General features: G+C 32.2%; 1 protein-coding gene across 3 annotated transcripts in view; it reads left to right on the top strand.

Annotated features, from left to right (window-relative positions):
- The window catches only part of LOC127738397 (uncharacterized), a 44,810-nt gene that overhangs the window by 8,911 nt on the left and 20,402 nt on the right, over positions 1-15,497 (top strand). For all 3 annotated transcript variants that reach the window (XM_052249632.1, XM_052249633.1, XM_052249634.1), the window contains 4 exons: positions 691-784; positions 1,879-1,974; positions 13,202-13,437; positions 14,109-14,355. In XM_052249632.1, the coding sequence (XP_052105592.1) occupies positions 691-784; positions 1,879-1,974; positions 13,202-13,437; positions 14,109-14,355 (673 nt within the window). The remainder of the gene's footprint in view (positions 1-690; positions 785-1,878; positions 1,975-13,201; positions 13,438-14,108; positions 14,356-15,497) is intronic.

Here is a 15,497-nt window from a genome sequence, read left to right on the forward strand (position 1 = left end):
AGTTGACTCCTTGTAGGAGTTATTGCACTTAAATGATGATTTTTTTTTTACCCTTTTTATGTGTTTGGCAAAAACTATAGAAGATAAAGCGAAACTGTAAACAGCAAAAATGATGAGCAACAAGACAAGACCTACAAATAGGTCAACAAAGTTATTGCCCTTGAATGACAATTTTTACCCATTTTTGTATTTTTGGACCAAAAAAAAATAAAAACTATAGTAAGTATAGGGAAACTGAAAGCAGAAACAAGTTACCAGTATAAAGTTACAAGTATAAATACAAGATCAACAAAAAAAAGATCTTAGTCATGAACTATATTATAGTCTTTAATGTTGAAGAGTGGTCATTGTTGAAAATGCCCCTAAATCCAGGTGAGCAGTTAGTCTAGTTAGATACATTTCTTTAGTTTTAGTGACTCACTGAAACCTTGAATATAAATTCCTTCTAAGAATAAATACTTTCAAAGTAAGTTTAAAAGCATATTTTCAAATTTTGGAAAGTGAAGAAAAATAATTATACACATTTTTATCTCACCTGGCCTTAAACCCAACGTGAGCTATAGCCATCACTTGTTGTCTGAAACTACTTTTAACCAAACTTGGCAGTAATAATGTAAGGAAAGTTCTCTACAAACAATCCTCATTTTGTTCTGAACAGTAAATTACATTTCTTAACTAAATTATTTTTAGCTTCCACATATTGCAGTTCTTCAAGAAGCTCGTAAAATACACTTTGATGAACAGAATGATGAATGGGTGAGAGAAGTAGTTGAGGGATTAAGAGGTTTGTGCATTACATTGACTTTAATTCAATAGGGAATTTGTGATAATCGGTTTAGGAGATAAGGATCATCTGCTTGCAATATAATTTTCTTCTATAAATTTCTGTGTGATGTCAAGTAATATGTCTGACCTGCAACCTTTTTTTCGGGGGAAGCAAGACATTAGTGTTATTATTTGTCACTAGTCATTAAACCTAGACTTTAGTTTTTCTGATAAGCTCAAAAGTCAATTTAATTTTTTTTATGTTAAGGCCTTTGTCATGAACCAGTTGATGTCTCTCGATAAGTTGCATAGATATTGCATTCTACTGTCTTCCCTAGACAAAAATTTATATTTCATTTGGAAAGTTCTGATATCTGTGTTCAAATCAAGACAGGAAAATGTCCAGTTTACTGTATTTTAGGGCATCAGAAAGATTTATGGGGAGATACATGACTTTCAGATTAAAAAGAAATATATTTTTTTCTGACAAAGCATAATCTTAGCTCTCCTTACTATACAAATTTCTTTCTAAAGAATTTAAACAGGTTCAAAACTTTCAATATTAAAATCCATTCTTCTTGCAAATACATGTACTGTAAAAGTTATCGATTTCATATCACATAAAATCAGGATAAGTTCTGATTTCAGAAAAGGAGGTCCGGAATTTATTATTGGAATGATGTTGTGTTTAGTTCATATGACATTCTTTCTTCTCTTCTGGCCACACAATATTAGAACATGACAGATAAAGTAAAGAGTTTTCTATCATTTAGTGTCTAGATTTGTAAGTGAGTGATGAAAAAATTTCCAAACTAATAACCCATAGATCATTTTAATACTTTTTTGGTTTCCAAATAAGCAAATGTAGGTTAATTAGAATCTGAAAACTGTACATGTATGCAGATACAAAAATAAACAAGGATACTCCAGTAGTACCCCCTAAGCTTTCTTCAGGTGAACTAATACAGTTGAATATTACTGATGAGCTAATTGCATAGGAATTTCATTTTTTTAAAAGATGTTGGTTATAAAAACTGAAAAGAGCATAGGGGAGTTTTTTCGTATCATTTCTTCTTTGATTATTAGACAGCTTTTCTTGATTTTTCCTTGCAGAAACAAAGACAATTGGTGACATCATGCCTGCTGGAAATGTTGCTCATGGATTAGTCTGGTCCCATTATGCAGGACTTCTACAGTATGTCTTGCCTGGTAAGACTAAAAATAAAAATATTTATTATGAGCTAGTGCCAAAGACTTTCTCAAAGAAATCTTGGTGGTTTTGCATTTTTTTCAGGAATAAAGGAAAATGGAAGAATGTAATACCTGCTCCAAATGAGACAGGTATACTGTTTTACCCCTGTCGATCTGTCTGTGTTCCCCATTAACCCCTAAAATATCCATCACATTTTTCTCAGGAACTACAAATCAGAGCTTCCTGAAATTTGGTATTTGGCTTTATATGAGCATGCTATACTGTTTGATTTGTTTTCACCTTCTTTGCCCATCCACTTCTTGTTAACCAAATACTTCTATATAACTATAAATTCAGAAATTATTGCGTGCGTTTATTATTGTGATTTTTATACGACCGCAAAAAATTTGCATTCGTTTAATGCTATCATGTCATCGTCGTCCGAAGACACATTTGGTTTCTGGACAGTAACCCCCTTTTTCAAAATCCTGGATTTGCACCTGAAATCTTCTGTTTACTGCATACTTGAATATTTTTTGGGCATGTATGAAATTTTCCTCGCATTTTTATCAGGAACTACAAACAAATCAAAGCACCCTGAAATTTTGTATCCAGTTTCAATTGAACTTTAAACTATTTAGATAAACCTTATTTATGTAATGTTAAGGAGATTCTTTTATCATATTCATCTTTAAAACTAGCCATAAAAAAGAAGATGTGGTATGATTGCCAATGAGACAACTCTTCACAAGAGACCAAATGACACAGAAATTAACATCTATAGGTCACCGTACGGCCTTCAACAATGAGCAAAGCCCATACCGCATAGTCAGCTATAAAAGGCCCCGAAATGACAAATGTAAAACAATTCAAACGAGAAAACTAATGGCCTAATTTATGTACAAAAAAAATGAACGAAAAACAAATATGAAACATATCAACAAACGACAACCACTGAATTACAGGTTCCTGACTTGGGACAGGCACATACATACAGAATGTTGCGGGGTTAAACATGTTAGCGGGATCCCAACCCTCCCCTAACCTGGGATAGTGGTGTAATGGTACAACATAAGAACGAACTATAAAAATCAGTTGAAAAAGGCTTAACTCATCAGATAGATACAAATAGAAATACATCTAACAAAAACACAGAGTGGACGTGGCTGGGTACTTGTACATCCCAATAACAAAAAGACACTAAGTACAGATCTGAGAGTACTCGCAGTTACTGACAGCTAGTTCAAAGCCAATAACAACTAATAAAAAACATCATGCATCTAAGACTAAATTATCAATCATTACACATCCAACATCCAATGGATTTAGTGTAAAGACGTCATAAACAATCAGAGAAAAACATGACCTTGTGCAATGCCAAGATACAGGTACAGACAGATTGTAGATCCATGAATGTGCATATGTATATAACAATAATATTTAGTTTGCTTTTAATTTACTGATAACAAACTCAATATTAATACCAATAAAAACAATATTCAAAGATCTAATTACAGTGTTGAATTGGTAACCTTTTAGAATAAGTTTATTTAAAGGATCGATAAGTTTACCAGGATCTTTTCTAAATTTCCGGGCACGGTAAACAACATCTCAGTAAAAATGAGGATGTGCTATCCCTTTTGAAATAAGTTTTCTACAAGTACAACCAAACTTCAAAACCAAATCTTTATATCTATGGAAGAATTTAGTAAAGGTTTAAAGTAATTTGTGGTAACGAAATCCCTGACAATAATAATTTACCAGTAATACATAGATTACGTTCATTAAAATCCAAAATGTCAAAACAGACATGGGCATAGCGAACGAGTTGTGATATATAAACACCGTAAGATGGTGCCGAAGGAACATCACCATCCAAAAAGGGAAAATTAACAATAGGGAACGAAAAATCGTCCCTTTTGTCGTAAATCTAAGTGTTGAGTTTCCCGTGTAAAACTGAAATATCTAAATCTAGGAAAGGACAGTTATTACCGTTTACATTTGATTTATTTAAAGTAAGTTCCTTTGGGTAAATTTCGGCTGTATATTTAGAAAATTCTTGATTATTTAACGAAAAAATATCATCAAGATAACGGTAAGTGTTGTTGAATTTATCAATTAAATGCAATTTAGACAGGTCTTTACTGAGTTCGGTCATAAACTGTGATTCATAACAGTACAAAAACAAGTCTACTATTAAAGGGGCTGAATTAGTGCCCATAGGAATACCTACAACCTGTCGATAAACTTTGTTGCCGAAACGTACATAAATATTATCAAGGAGAAAATTAACAGCTTCAATCATCTCATCACAACTCCAGTAAGTATATCTAGCATATATTCCTTTCTCATTAGAGAAGAAGGCTTTAAATGAGTTGCTGCAGATATATTTGCATTCAGATTTACCGAACGACCATTTAATTAAATAGGGAAACTTTTCTTTGATAAGATGTCAATTTAACATTTCAGAAATTTTCTTTATATTCTATAATTGTCCCCTGTGTAACACGTTGCAGGGGACATAGAAACACCGAGCGTCCGTCAATCCGTCCGGTCTTGTTAGCGCTCTCACATGTACAATTCTTGCCAGATTTTTATAAAACTTATATCATAGGTTTATATCAGCAATGTCTTGGACAAGTTCTGATATCAGTGCCGATCATTTATTTTTAAAAGAGTTATGCCCCTTGGAAATATTGATTATATGGAAAATTGCATTGTTAGCGTTCTCATTTGTACAATTCTTGCCAGATTTTTTATGAAACTTATATCATAGGTTTATATGAGCAATGTCTTGGACGAATTCGAAAATCAGTGTTGATCAAATATTGTCTCGCCTGCAACGAAAGTCGCAGTTTGCGAGACATAGGTATTACTCTCCGGGGGCGGCGGCGTAAACTATTTTGTAGAAAGCTTTATATTTCAGAAGGTAGAAGACCTGGATGCTTCATACCTTGTATGCAGATACCTTATGTTACGAAGTTTCCGTCTGTCATATGCCCATTGTCCTTGACCTCATTTTCATGGTTCAGTGACTGTTTTTTTCGTCATGTGAATTTCTCACTTATTATGAGTAATAGGATAACTATATTTGGTATTTAATATGGGTTCCATGCAACGTCTACTTGCTACTTGTCCGTCAGACAGGGTTAACCTGACCTCGACCTCAATTCAGGGATCAGTGATCAAGGTTAAAGTATATGATTAGGTCCGTTTCTCAGATACTAAAAGCAGCAGGTCAACTATATGTGGTGTATGGAATGATTGTAAGGTGTACATGTCTGTCTAGCTGGTGTCATCGGACCTTGACCTCATTTTAATGGTTCATTGGTCAATGTTAAGTTTTTGTGTTTTGGTCTGTTTTTCAAGTACTAATAGCAATAGGTCAACTGTAATTGGTGTATGGAATAATTGTAAGGTGTACATGTCTGTGACAGTTTTATCTGACCTTGACCTCATTGTCATGGATCTTTAAAAATGTTAAGTTTATGTGATACTTGTAGTAACACCTTTATCTTTAAGACTTTCAATATAAAACCAGTGGTCAGTAAAACAGGCAAGACAATTCAGCATGTGCACTCTTGTTTTTAAAAGAGTTATGTCCCTTGGAAACATTAATTACATGGAAAATTGCATCGTTAGTGCTCTCATGTGTTCAATTCTTGCCAGATTTTTATGAAAATTAAATCATAGGTTTATATCAGCAATGTCTTGGAAGAGTTCGAAAATCAATGCAGATGATCTATTATAAGACATTCGTATGATGCTATCATGTCATCGTTGTCGTCCAAAGACACATTTGGTTTCCGGATAATAACTTTAGTTTAATTGAATGGATCTCTATGAAATTTTACCAGAAGGTTCAATACCACAAAACGAAGATTGGGATTGATTTTGGGGGTTATGGTATCAACAGTTTAGGAATAAGGGGCTAAAAGGGGGCCAAAAACAAGCATTTTTGTAGTTTCCGGACAAAACATTGTGTGTGAGTGTATGGATCTCTCTGAAATTGTACCACAAGGTTCCATATCACAAAGGGAAGGCTTGGATTGAGTTTGGGGGTAATTGCCCCAAACGTTCAGGAATTAGGGGCAAAAAAGGGGTAAAAAACAAGCATTTTTCTAGTTTCCAGACAATAACTTGTGTTTAAGTGTATGGATCGCTCTGAAATTGTACTGCAAGGTTCCATACCACAAAGGGAAGGCTGGGATTGAGTTTGGGGGTAATTTCTCCAAGGGTCGGGTTCAAAAAGTTTGAGGGGGATTTTTTTTTCAATTTTTTTTGGGGGGGTTCATACTTTTTTTTTCAAGATATTTCAAAATTTCAAATTTAAAAAAAATTTTTTTTAGGGGGATTTGTTTTTTTATAATTTTTTGGGTTTTTTCCTAAATATTTTCCATTTTTACATTGATTACTTCTGATTTATATATAAAAGCAACAAATACTGATATGGCAGGAGATAAACACCAAACACGGTGTGTAAATTATTATATATAACAGATTAACTAAGAATTGTGCAACAGCACAGTATTGCGCAATAGCAAGAAATCTTCAATTGCACAGTATTGCGCAATAGCAAAGTATTGCGCAATAGCAAGAAATCTTCAATAGCACAGTATTGCAGATTAACACAGTATTGCACAATAGCACAGTATTGCGCAATAACACAGTATTGCGCAATAGCAAGAAATCTTCAGTTGCACAGTACTGCACAATAGCACAGTATTGCGCAATAGCACATTATTGCGCAATAGCACATTATTGCACAATAGCAAGAAATCTTCAATTGAAAATAAATACAAATCTTTTAACCAATTTCAATGGGATTAATTTAGTCTTTAATTTTTTGGGGTTCTAACCTTGTATTACTATGTTGGATATTGGGCCCCATTTTTAAATTGGTCTACATTGAGGTGCAAAGAATCCAAAATTAAACTTTGTTTGATTTCATCAAAAACTGAATTATTGTGGCTCTATGATATACTGGATCTTATTGTGCATTTAGATTTTTTATTTTAGGCCCTGTTTTCAAATTAGTCCATATTAAGGTTTGAAGGGTTCAAAATAAATCTTTGTTTGATTTCAACTAAAATTATTTTTTTTGGTGTATTTTAATATGCTGAATCTAACCATGTTGTTAGATTTTGGATAACAGACCATACTAGGTAAATTAAATGTTCCATTTCAAATTTTCAAGATCTTTGACCACATTTATTTTGTGTCAGAAACCTATATTATGTCAAAAGTTTGATCACAATCCAAATTCAGACAGTATCAAGCTTGAATATTGTGTCCAAACTTGCCCCAACTGTTCAGGGTTTGACCTCTGCGGTTGTATCAGGCTGCGCTTGGCAAAGGATTTAATTTTTAAAAGAGTTATGTACCTTGGAAGCATTAGTTATATTGAAAATTGCATTGTAAGCACTCTCATGTGTACAATTCTTGCCAGAATTTTTTGAAACTTAAATCATAGGGGTATATTAGCAATGTCTTTGACCAGTTTGAAAATCAGTGACGATCAATAATTTCTAAAAGAGTTATGCCCCTTGGAAATATTAATTACATGGAATATTGCCTTATGAGTCTAATGTGTACAATTCTTGCCAGATTTTTATGAAATTTACATTATAGGTTTAAATCATCAATGTTTTTGACGAGTTTAAAAGTCAGTGCTGATCAACAATTTCTAAAAGAGTTATGCCCCTTGGAAATATCAATTATATGAAAAATTGCCTTATGAGCTCTCTAATGTGTACGATTTTTGCCAGATTTTTATGAAATTTATACTATAGGTTTAAATCATCAATGCCTTTGACGAGTTTAAAAATCAGTGCTGATCAACAATGTCTAAAAGAGTTATGCCCCTTGAAAATATTAAATATATGGAAAATTGCCTTATGAGCGCTCTAATGTGTACAATTCTTGCCAGATTTTTATGAAATTTATATTATAGGTTTATATCATCAATGTCTTTGACAAGTTCAAAAATCAGTGCCGATCATTAATTTTTAAAAGAGTTATGCCCCTTGGAAATATTGATCACATGGAAAATTGCATTGTCAGCGTTCTCATGTGTACAATTATTGCCAGAATTTTATGAAACTTATATCATAGGTTTATATCAGTAATGTCTTGACACTTTCAAAAATAAGTGCTGATCAAATATATTTAACCAGTTATGCCCCTTGGAAATATTAATTATAATGGAAATGATATTGCATTTGCTCTGAAGCCTTCATTTTTCTTAGATATAAATAAAAAGTTTTATTATTGTAGTAAATAAACCATTTTGTAAGACGTTTCGGCCACTGGCCTTCTTCAGTTTCTTTACTATCCTTCTTAACTACATGGTAGACATTTTGCTTTCACAATCATTATGATGTCATAGATTAGTTCCTTGGTAATGTTATGACGTCACAATAATTTGACGTCACAATAACATGACATCATAATATCTTTTTATGAATGAAAGTCAAAGTAAATGAAACTAGATAAATTGAAGTCATTCTTTTTTAATGTTGACTCCAAATGGCCTAACTAGTCCCCTACTGACGAAGTCGAAGGGGACTTTAGGTTTGCACTCCGTCCATCTGTCTGTCTGTCCATCTGTCTGTCTGTCCATCCGTCAGTCCGGCAAATCAGCTTTCCACACTTTTTTTCTTCGTTTTTGAAGATATTGATTTGATATTTGGTATATAGTTTTATCATGACAAGTTATAGATCAAGTTTGAATTTTGTTCCGGTCTGATGATTAAGTCTAGAGTTATGGACCATAACTCTGGACCATATCTAATGTTAGAGTACTATGTTAAACCATATTTCTGTACAAAGGGAGATAACTCATTTTTTAAAAGACATTCTTTGTTAAATTATTTGAAGAATTTTTTGACAGGTTTGTTTGTTATTTAGTATAAACTAATTTTCTGAATGCTATATATATCCAAAAAAATTATGAAGAGAAATCCTTTAATTAGATAATAATCTATTTTTATTAATGTATATATTTCAATACATTACATTGTGTAGATAAAAGTTGTTTACATTTTATAGATAAGTTACAAATCTTTATTAGTTTGTGACAAATGAAAGAAAAAAATATTTGGAACTATTAATTATATCTGATTATAATTTGAAATAGATATACACTGTATTACATCATATCTAATTCTAGAGAACTATTAATCATATCTAATGTTTTTTTCATCATGCTTATAAGATATTGATTGATAATTGGTATATAGTTTTATCATGACAAGTTACAGATCAAGTTCAAATTTTTGTTTCGGTCTAATAATTTTGTGCAGAGTTATGGTCCTTGGACTTAAAAAATTCACTCATATAATCAGTTTTCAACACTGTTTTTAGTCATGCTTAAAGATATTGACATGATATTTACTTTTTGTTTACACCATGACAATTTATAGAACTAGTTAGCATTTTGTTCCAGTATAATGAATTTTTACCCGGCAGGGGACTATGTATTGCCATGCAATACTCTCAGAATGCTTGTTGTATTTAGTTTTTGCATCCACTGTGCTTCAATATATCTTCTATAATTGGCAGATTTTTCGTAAATTTTTTGACGAACTTGAACTGTCCTGTTCTCTTTATCATGGTCTTTCTGGTTTAAAGTGCTCAGCTACAGCTTTTTATACGACCGCAAAAATTAAAAATTTTTTGGTCGTATATTGGTATGACGTTGGCGTCGTCGTCGTCGTCGTCGTCGTCGTCCGGCGTCGTCCAAAGACACATTGGTTTTCGCACTCTAACTTTAGTTTAAGTGAATGGATCTCCATGAAATTTCACCATAAGGTTCAATACCACGAAAGGAAGGTTGGGATTGATTTTGGGGGTTATGGTACCAACAGTTAAGGAATTAGGGGCCAAAAAGGGGCCAAAAATAAGCATTTTTGTAACTTTCAGACAATAACTTGTGTGTAAGTGTATGGATCTCTCTGACATTGTACCACAAGGTTCCATATCACAAAGGGAAGGCTGTAATTGATTTTGGGGGTAATTGCCTCAAAATTTTAGGAATTAGGGGCCAAAAAAGGGGCAAAAAACAAGCATTTTTCTAGTTTCATGACAATAACTTGTGTGTAAGTGTTTGGATATTTCTGAAATTGTACTACAAGGTTCCATATCACAAAGGGAAAGCTGGAATTGAGTTTGGGGGTAATTGCCCGAAACGTTTAGGAATTGGGGGCCAAAAAGGGGCCAAAAATAAGCATTTTTCTAGTTTCCAGACAATAACTTGTGTTCAAGTGTATGGATCTCTCTGAAATTGTACTGCAAGGTACCATACCACAAAGGGAAGGCTGGGATTGAGTTTGGGGGAGATGAATCATAAGGGGGTTCAAAAAATTTGGGGGGGGGGGGATTTTTTTTTTTTTTTTTTTTCTTTTTTTCCTTTTTTTTTCTTTTAAAATTTTCCATTTTAAGTTGGTTATTTCTGAATTATATTTAAAAGCAAATAATAATGATATGGTAGGAGATACACACCAAACAGGATGTGTAAATTATTATATAATAAGTATTGTGCAATAGCAAGAAATTTTCAATTGCACAGTATTGCACAATAGCAAGAAATCTTCAATTGCACAGTATTGCGCAATAGCAAGAAATCTTCAATTTAACAGTATTGCGCAATAGCAAGAAATATCCAATAGCACAATATTGCGCAATAGCAAGAAATTGTCAATTGTACAGTATTGCGCAATAGCAAGAAATATTCAATTGCACAGTATTGTGCAAAAGAAGATACTTCGTATAAATTGCTTATTTCTTGATCAATTTCAATGGGGTTTTATTCTTGAATTCTTGGGGTTCTTTAATATGCTGAATCTAACCGTGTATTAAGTTTTTGGATTTTGGGCCCCGTTTTTAAATTGGTCAACATTGAGGTCCAAAGGGTCCAAAATTAAACTTTGTTTGATTTCATCAAAAATTGAATTATTGGGGTTCTTTGATATGCCGAATCTAAAGGTGTATTTAGATTTTTAATTTTGGGTCCTGTTTTTTAAATTTGTCTACATTAAGGTCCAAAGGGTCCAAAATTAAACTTAGTTTGATTTTAACAAAAATTGAATTCTTAGGGTTCTTTGATATGCTGAATCTAAACATGTGTTTAGATTTTTGATTATGGGCCCAGTTTTCAAGATGGTCCAAGTTGGGGTCCAAAATTAAACTTTGTTTGATTTCAACAAAAATTGAATATATGGGGTTCTTTGATATGCTGAATCTAAACATGTATTTAGATTTTAGATTTTTGGCCCAGTTTTCAAGTTGGTCCAAATTGGGGTCCAAAATTAAACTTTGTTTGATTTCAACAAAAATTGAATATATGGGGTTCTTTGATATGCTGAATCTTACCATGTATTTAGATTTTTTATTTGTGGGCCCGCTATCAAATTGGTTCATATTGAGGTCAAAAGACTTTGTTTGATTTCATCAAAAATTGAATTATTGGGGTTCTTTGATATGCCAAATCTAACAGTGTTTTTAGATTTTTAATTTTGGGTCCCGTTTTTTAAATTTGTCTACATTAAGGTCCAAAGGGTCCAAAATTAAACTTAGTTTGATTTTAACAAAAATTGAATTCTTCGGGTACTTTGATATGCTGAATCTAAACATGTGTTTAGATTTTTGATTATGGGACCAGTTTTCAAGTTTGTCCAAGTTGGGGTCCAAAATTAAACTTTGTTTGATTTCAACAAAAATTGAATATATGGGGTTCTTTGATATGCTGAATCTAACCATGTATTTTGATTTTGGACATTGGACCATAATAGGTAAATTAAAAAAATTGAAGTTCTTAGACCACATTCTTTCTGTGTCAGAAACCTATGCTGTGTCAAATATTTAATCACAATCCAAATTCAGAGCTGTATCAAGCTTGAATGTTGTGTCCATACTTGCCCCAACTGTCCAGGGTTCGACCTCTGCGGTCGTATCAAGCTGCGCCCAGCGAAGCATTTTATTCCCTGTTATGTCTAATATCTGCTAGGTGTTCTTTGATTCTTTCATTGAGGGATCTTTCTGTTTCTCCTACATAGACATAGTGGTCACATTTCCCACAGTGTAGTCCATAAACAAGGTTTACAAGTTTACATCTGTGAATGTTGTCTTTGAAAGTGAATGTCTTATCTCCAAGTACAATTTTTTCTTCATTTCTTTCAATATTGCACACTTCACATTCTTCTTTACATGTTTTGCTGTTGCTAATCATTTTTTTAGTGATTTTATTTAACTTCCCATATACTATTATGTCTGCCAAGTTCCTATCTCTTCTGTAAGCTACAAGCGGTGGTTCTGGAAATATTTCTTTCATAATGTTACAGTTATGTAAAATATGGATTCTTTTTTTCACAATGTTGTGTATATCTGGTAGTAGGTCAGTATAGGTAATCACAAGAGGTACACGTTCTGTTGTATTTTTGATTTTTGTTTTTCTTTGTAACAGTTCTTTTCTATTTAGGTTATCTGCTCTTTTCAGTTGGTTTTCAATAAATTTTCCATAGTAGCCTAGCTCTTTTTCGCAGTTGTAATTTAAGTTCTTGTCTGTGTCTTTGATAGTCTTCTTCACTTTTGCAAATTCTCCTCAATCGTAATGCTAACCCATACGGAATTCCGTAAATTATTCTAATTTGGTACCGATCTGGCTCCATGCAATATTGCAAAGATGTCTATATAATTCTGGTGTGGCACCAATCAAATCGCGTGGAAAATGTCACTTGTATCTTTTTTAAGCAATAAATACTGTAAACCAACTAATTTTTTAGGATACTTTATTTCAGGTTTAGCCCTTTTTTACCATCTTCGCAACTATTTTTCTTTGCTATTTTCCAATTTCCTTGATGTAAATGAAAATCAGAGTTTTACATATTCGCAACAACTTATATTCGCATTATTTTTCTACTCGTGAAGGTCGCAAAAATGAATCACTTGCGAAAATTTGCTTGATTACAGTAGTTGGTCAACTTGAACCAAATTTGGCAGGAATAATATTTAGAAGTTCTTTTATAACAATTACTCATCATGTTCTGTTTTGATATGATTTCAGTTTTACAATTAGACCCTTTTACAATTAGACCCTTTTACATTAGAAAAGTTGGATGGGCATAAAACGGAGATTATGATGAATAATTTTATGCTATTTTAATGTTAGCTTGATGGGGGATATATAGTTTTGTAAGTGGAATAGTGAATATTTCATTAGTTTTTTTTTGTTTTTGTTTATTTCAGAACTTGAAAAAACAGTGAAAGAGTCTGAATGGTACAAGAGTTTGACTGAAGAAGTTAGAAAAAAGGTGTCCTGTAAATTTTATGAATTAGTACCAAGGACCTGTGCTGTTAAATATGATATACCTAAGGAAGATGACAACATCAAGAATGTTAAAACATTTAAATTAGAAGTGATGAGAAGTGGAAATTACAGAATTATATTTCTTAAGATGTACAGTATTACCATTGGCCAAGAGGTAAGCGTTGACAAGTTACAGTCAAATCTTTATTCCAAACCTATTGAAAGTTTTCAATTTTTCAAAGATTTTTTGTTTTAAATTTTGGGTTAGAAATGTTTTCAAAAAAGGAAAATGAATGTATGAAAATAATTTTGACATGAGATTACTCAATTTATAGATTTTGTTATCACAATTTCTGCATCAGCTCTGGAAGAAAATGCTTAGAACAGGTAAACCATACCATACTTTCACAAAAATCTATCAAGCATCTTACAACAAAAAGAAAGTTGAAATGACATCTAGAGATGGACAAATATGGTTATCAACAACATAGAAGTTGTCAAACTTTTTGTAAAATCATGACCATATTGTTCAAATTGTACATAAAAGTAACAAACTACCAAAATTTGCTGTTTACACCATAGTTTTTCAAAGGACAAGAAAAAAATCTAACTAAGATAAACAGTTACTAGTTTCCTGATGAAGGACGTGGAAAGCACATCAAAAAGTGGCAGCATTATACAAGTTAAACATATGGTACATGCAGTTCTTGTATAGACATATGTCTTTTTGTTTTTTGCGGTATAGTTAGCTGTATCATTGATGTATACACCACATCTAATTTTATTTCGGTTTGATTTGTATACACCACATCTAATTTTATTTCGGTTTGATTGAAATAATTTTAGACTTGTTACTGTGTGTGTGAGTTTCCTAGTGTGATTGGTACAATGAAAGTAATGGAGGACAATCAGTTGGCCAGATTTTCTCATGCATACCCAGGAGAAGTCAGAGAAGAAGAAGGCCCCACAACTGCTGCTCAATTTACCACTGAAGACAAGAAGTTACAGTTAGGCAGATTTTACTACACAATGAATTCTACTCTTAATCATTTTGATGATTGCAAAGACACAGCTAGAGTTTTGCTGTACAATGGTATGTATTAAAGGAATTCTTTAAAATTGTTAGTTCTTAATTTCATTGAGTGCCAATAATATAATTTATATGCTACTGTATATGTTTTGATGAATTTATTTACCAGTGCTAGATTTACAGGTTTTAGATTAAATAGGGGTAATATTATTTCAATAACATCAATGTCAATTATTTTACTTATAAATGTTTTCATACGTGTAGATTATATAGTTTTAAGAATATAAGACCAAATAACCATATCATTGGTCTCATTGGTAGCATGCTTGCTCCAAGTGGATCTTGTAAGTCAAAGTTCTAGCTTTGTTAAACAAAAATGGGCAAAACTTATACTACTAGCTTCTTCATTCATATTTTGGAGAAAGGGCACCGACTGGTAAGCTAAGAGTAAGAATAATTAATCAGGTTATACATCTTTTCAAGTTAATCATGAAATAGTTGTCAGTAAAAAAATAACCAAAAAAAAAACTAGATAGATACCGTCATGACCGTAGAGCGAGTTTTTTGCATGGATTCAAAATTTCGCATTTAAAGGGCAACAAAGTGTACAAAAAGTTTTGACATTTTAAAATTTTTTGGCTGATTCTTAATTCCCAATTGAATATTTTGGTGTATGCTGAAATGGTTGTAGTTAAAAAGTTGTAAAAATTTCCAGAAAGAAAACGGTGAAACATAGCTTGCTGAAGTTCTGTACAAATACAAGAAACTAAAAGAAATGATTATTTTAATAGTAAAAAATAATAAGAAATACATATGGATAATGAAAAACAATGTTTGAGGTAAATCAATAGAATAACGATAACTTAGATATTTGTCACAGGTGTACAAACTTCTTGTAAATGTTACGGTTGATTAGTTATCAAATTGACCAGACCTTTGATGTACTAATTAGGTTATAAAATTATCAAGTGACCTACAACTCTTATGTAATTTGACATTCATTAATAACAGTTCTTTGGTTTTGAGCCATTTGGCATTTCTTTTGACCTAAACCATATTTCATTTGCTCCAAAATAAAGCATTTCATTTGCACCAATGATGCAGGTAAATTAAAGTAAATAGTATAGAAAATAGATATATTCTAAAGAGACTTTTAATAATAACTTTAAAACACAGTTTTTGGTTACCATAATAAAGCACATTCA

The sequence above is a fragment of the Mytilus californianus genome, unplaced genomic scaffold, assembly GCF_021869535.1.
Source record: "Mytilus californianus isolate M0D057914Y unplaced genomic scaffold, xbMytCali1.0.p SCAF_4, whole genome shotgun sequence".
Classification (NCBI taxonomy): Eukaryota; Metazoa; Mollusca; class Bivalvia; order Mytilida; family Mytilidae; genus Mytilus; species Mytilus californianus.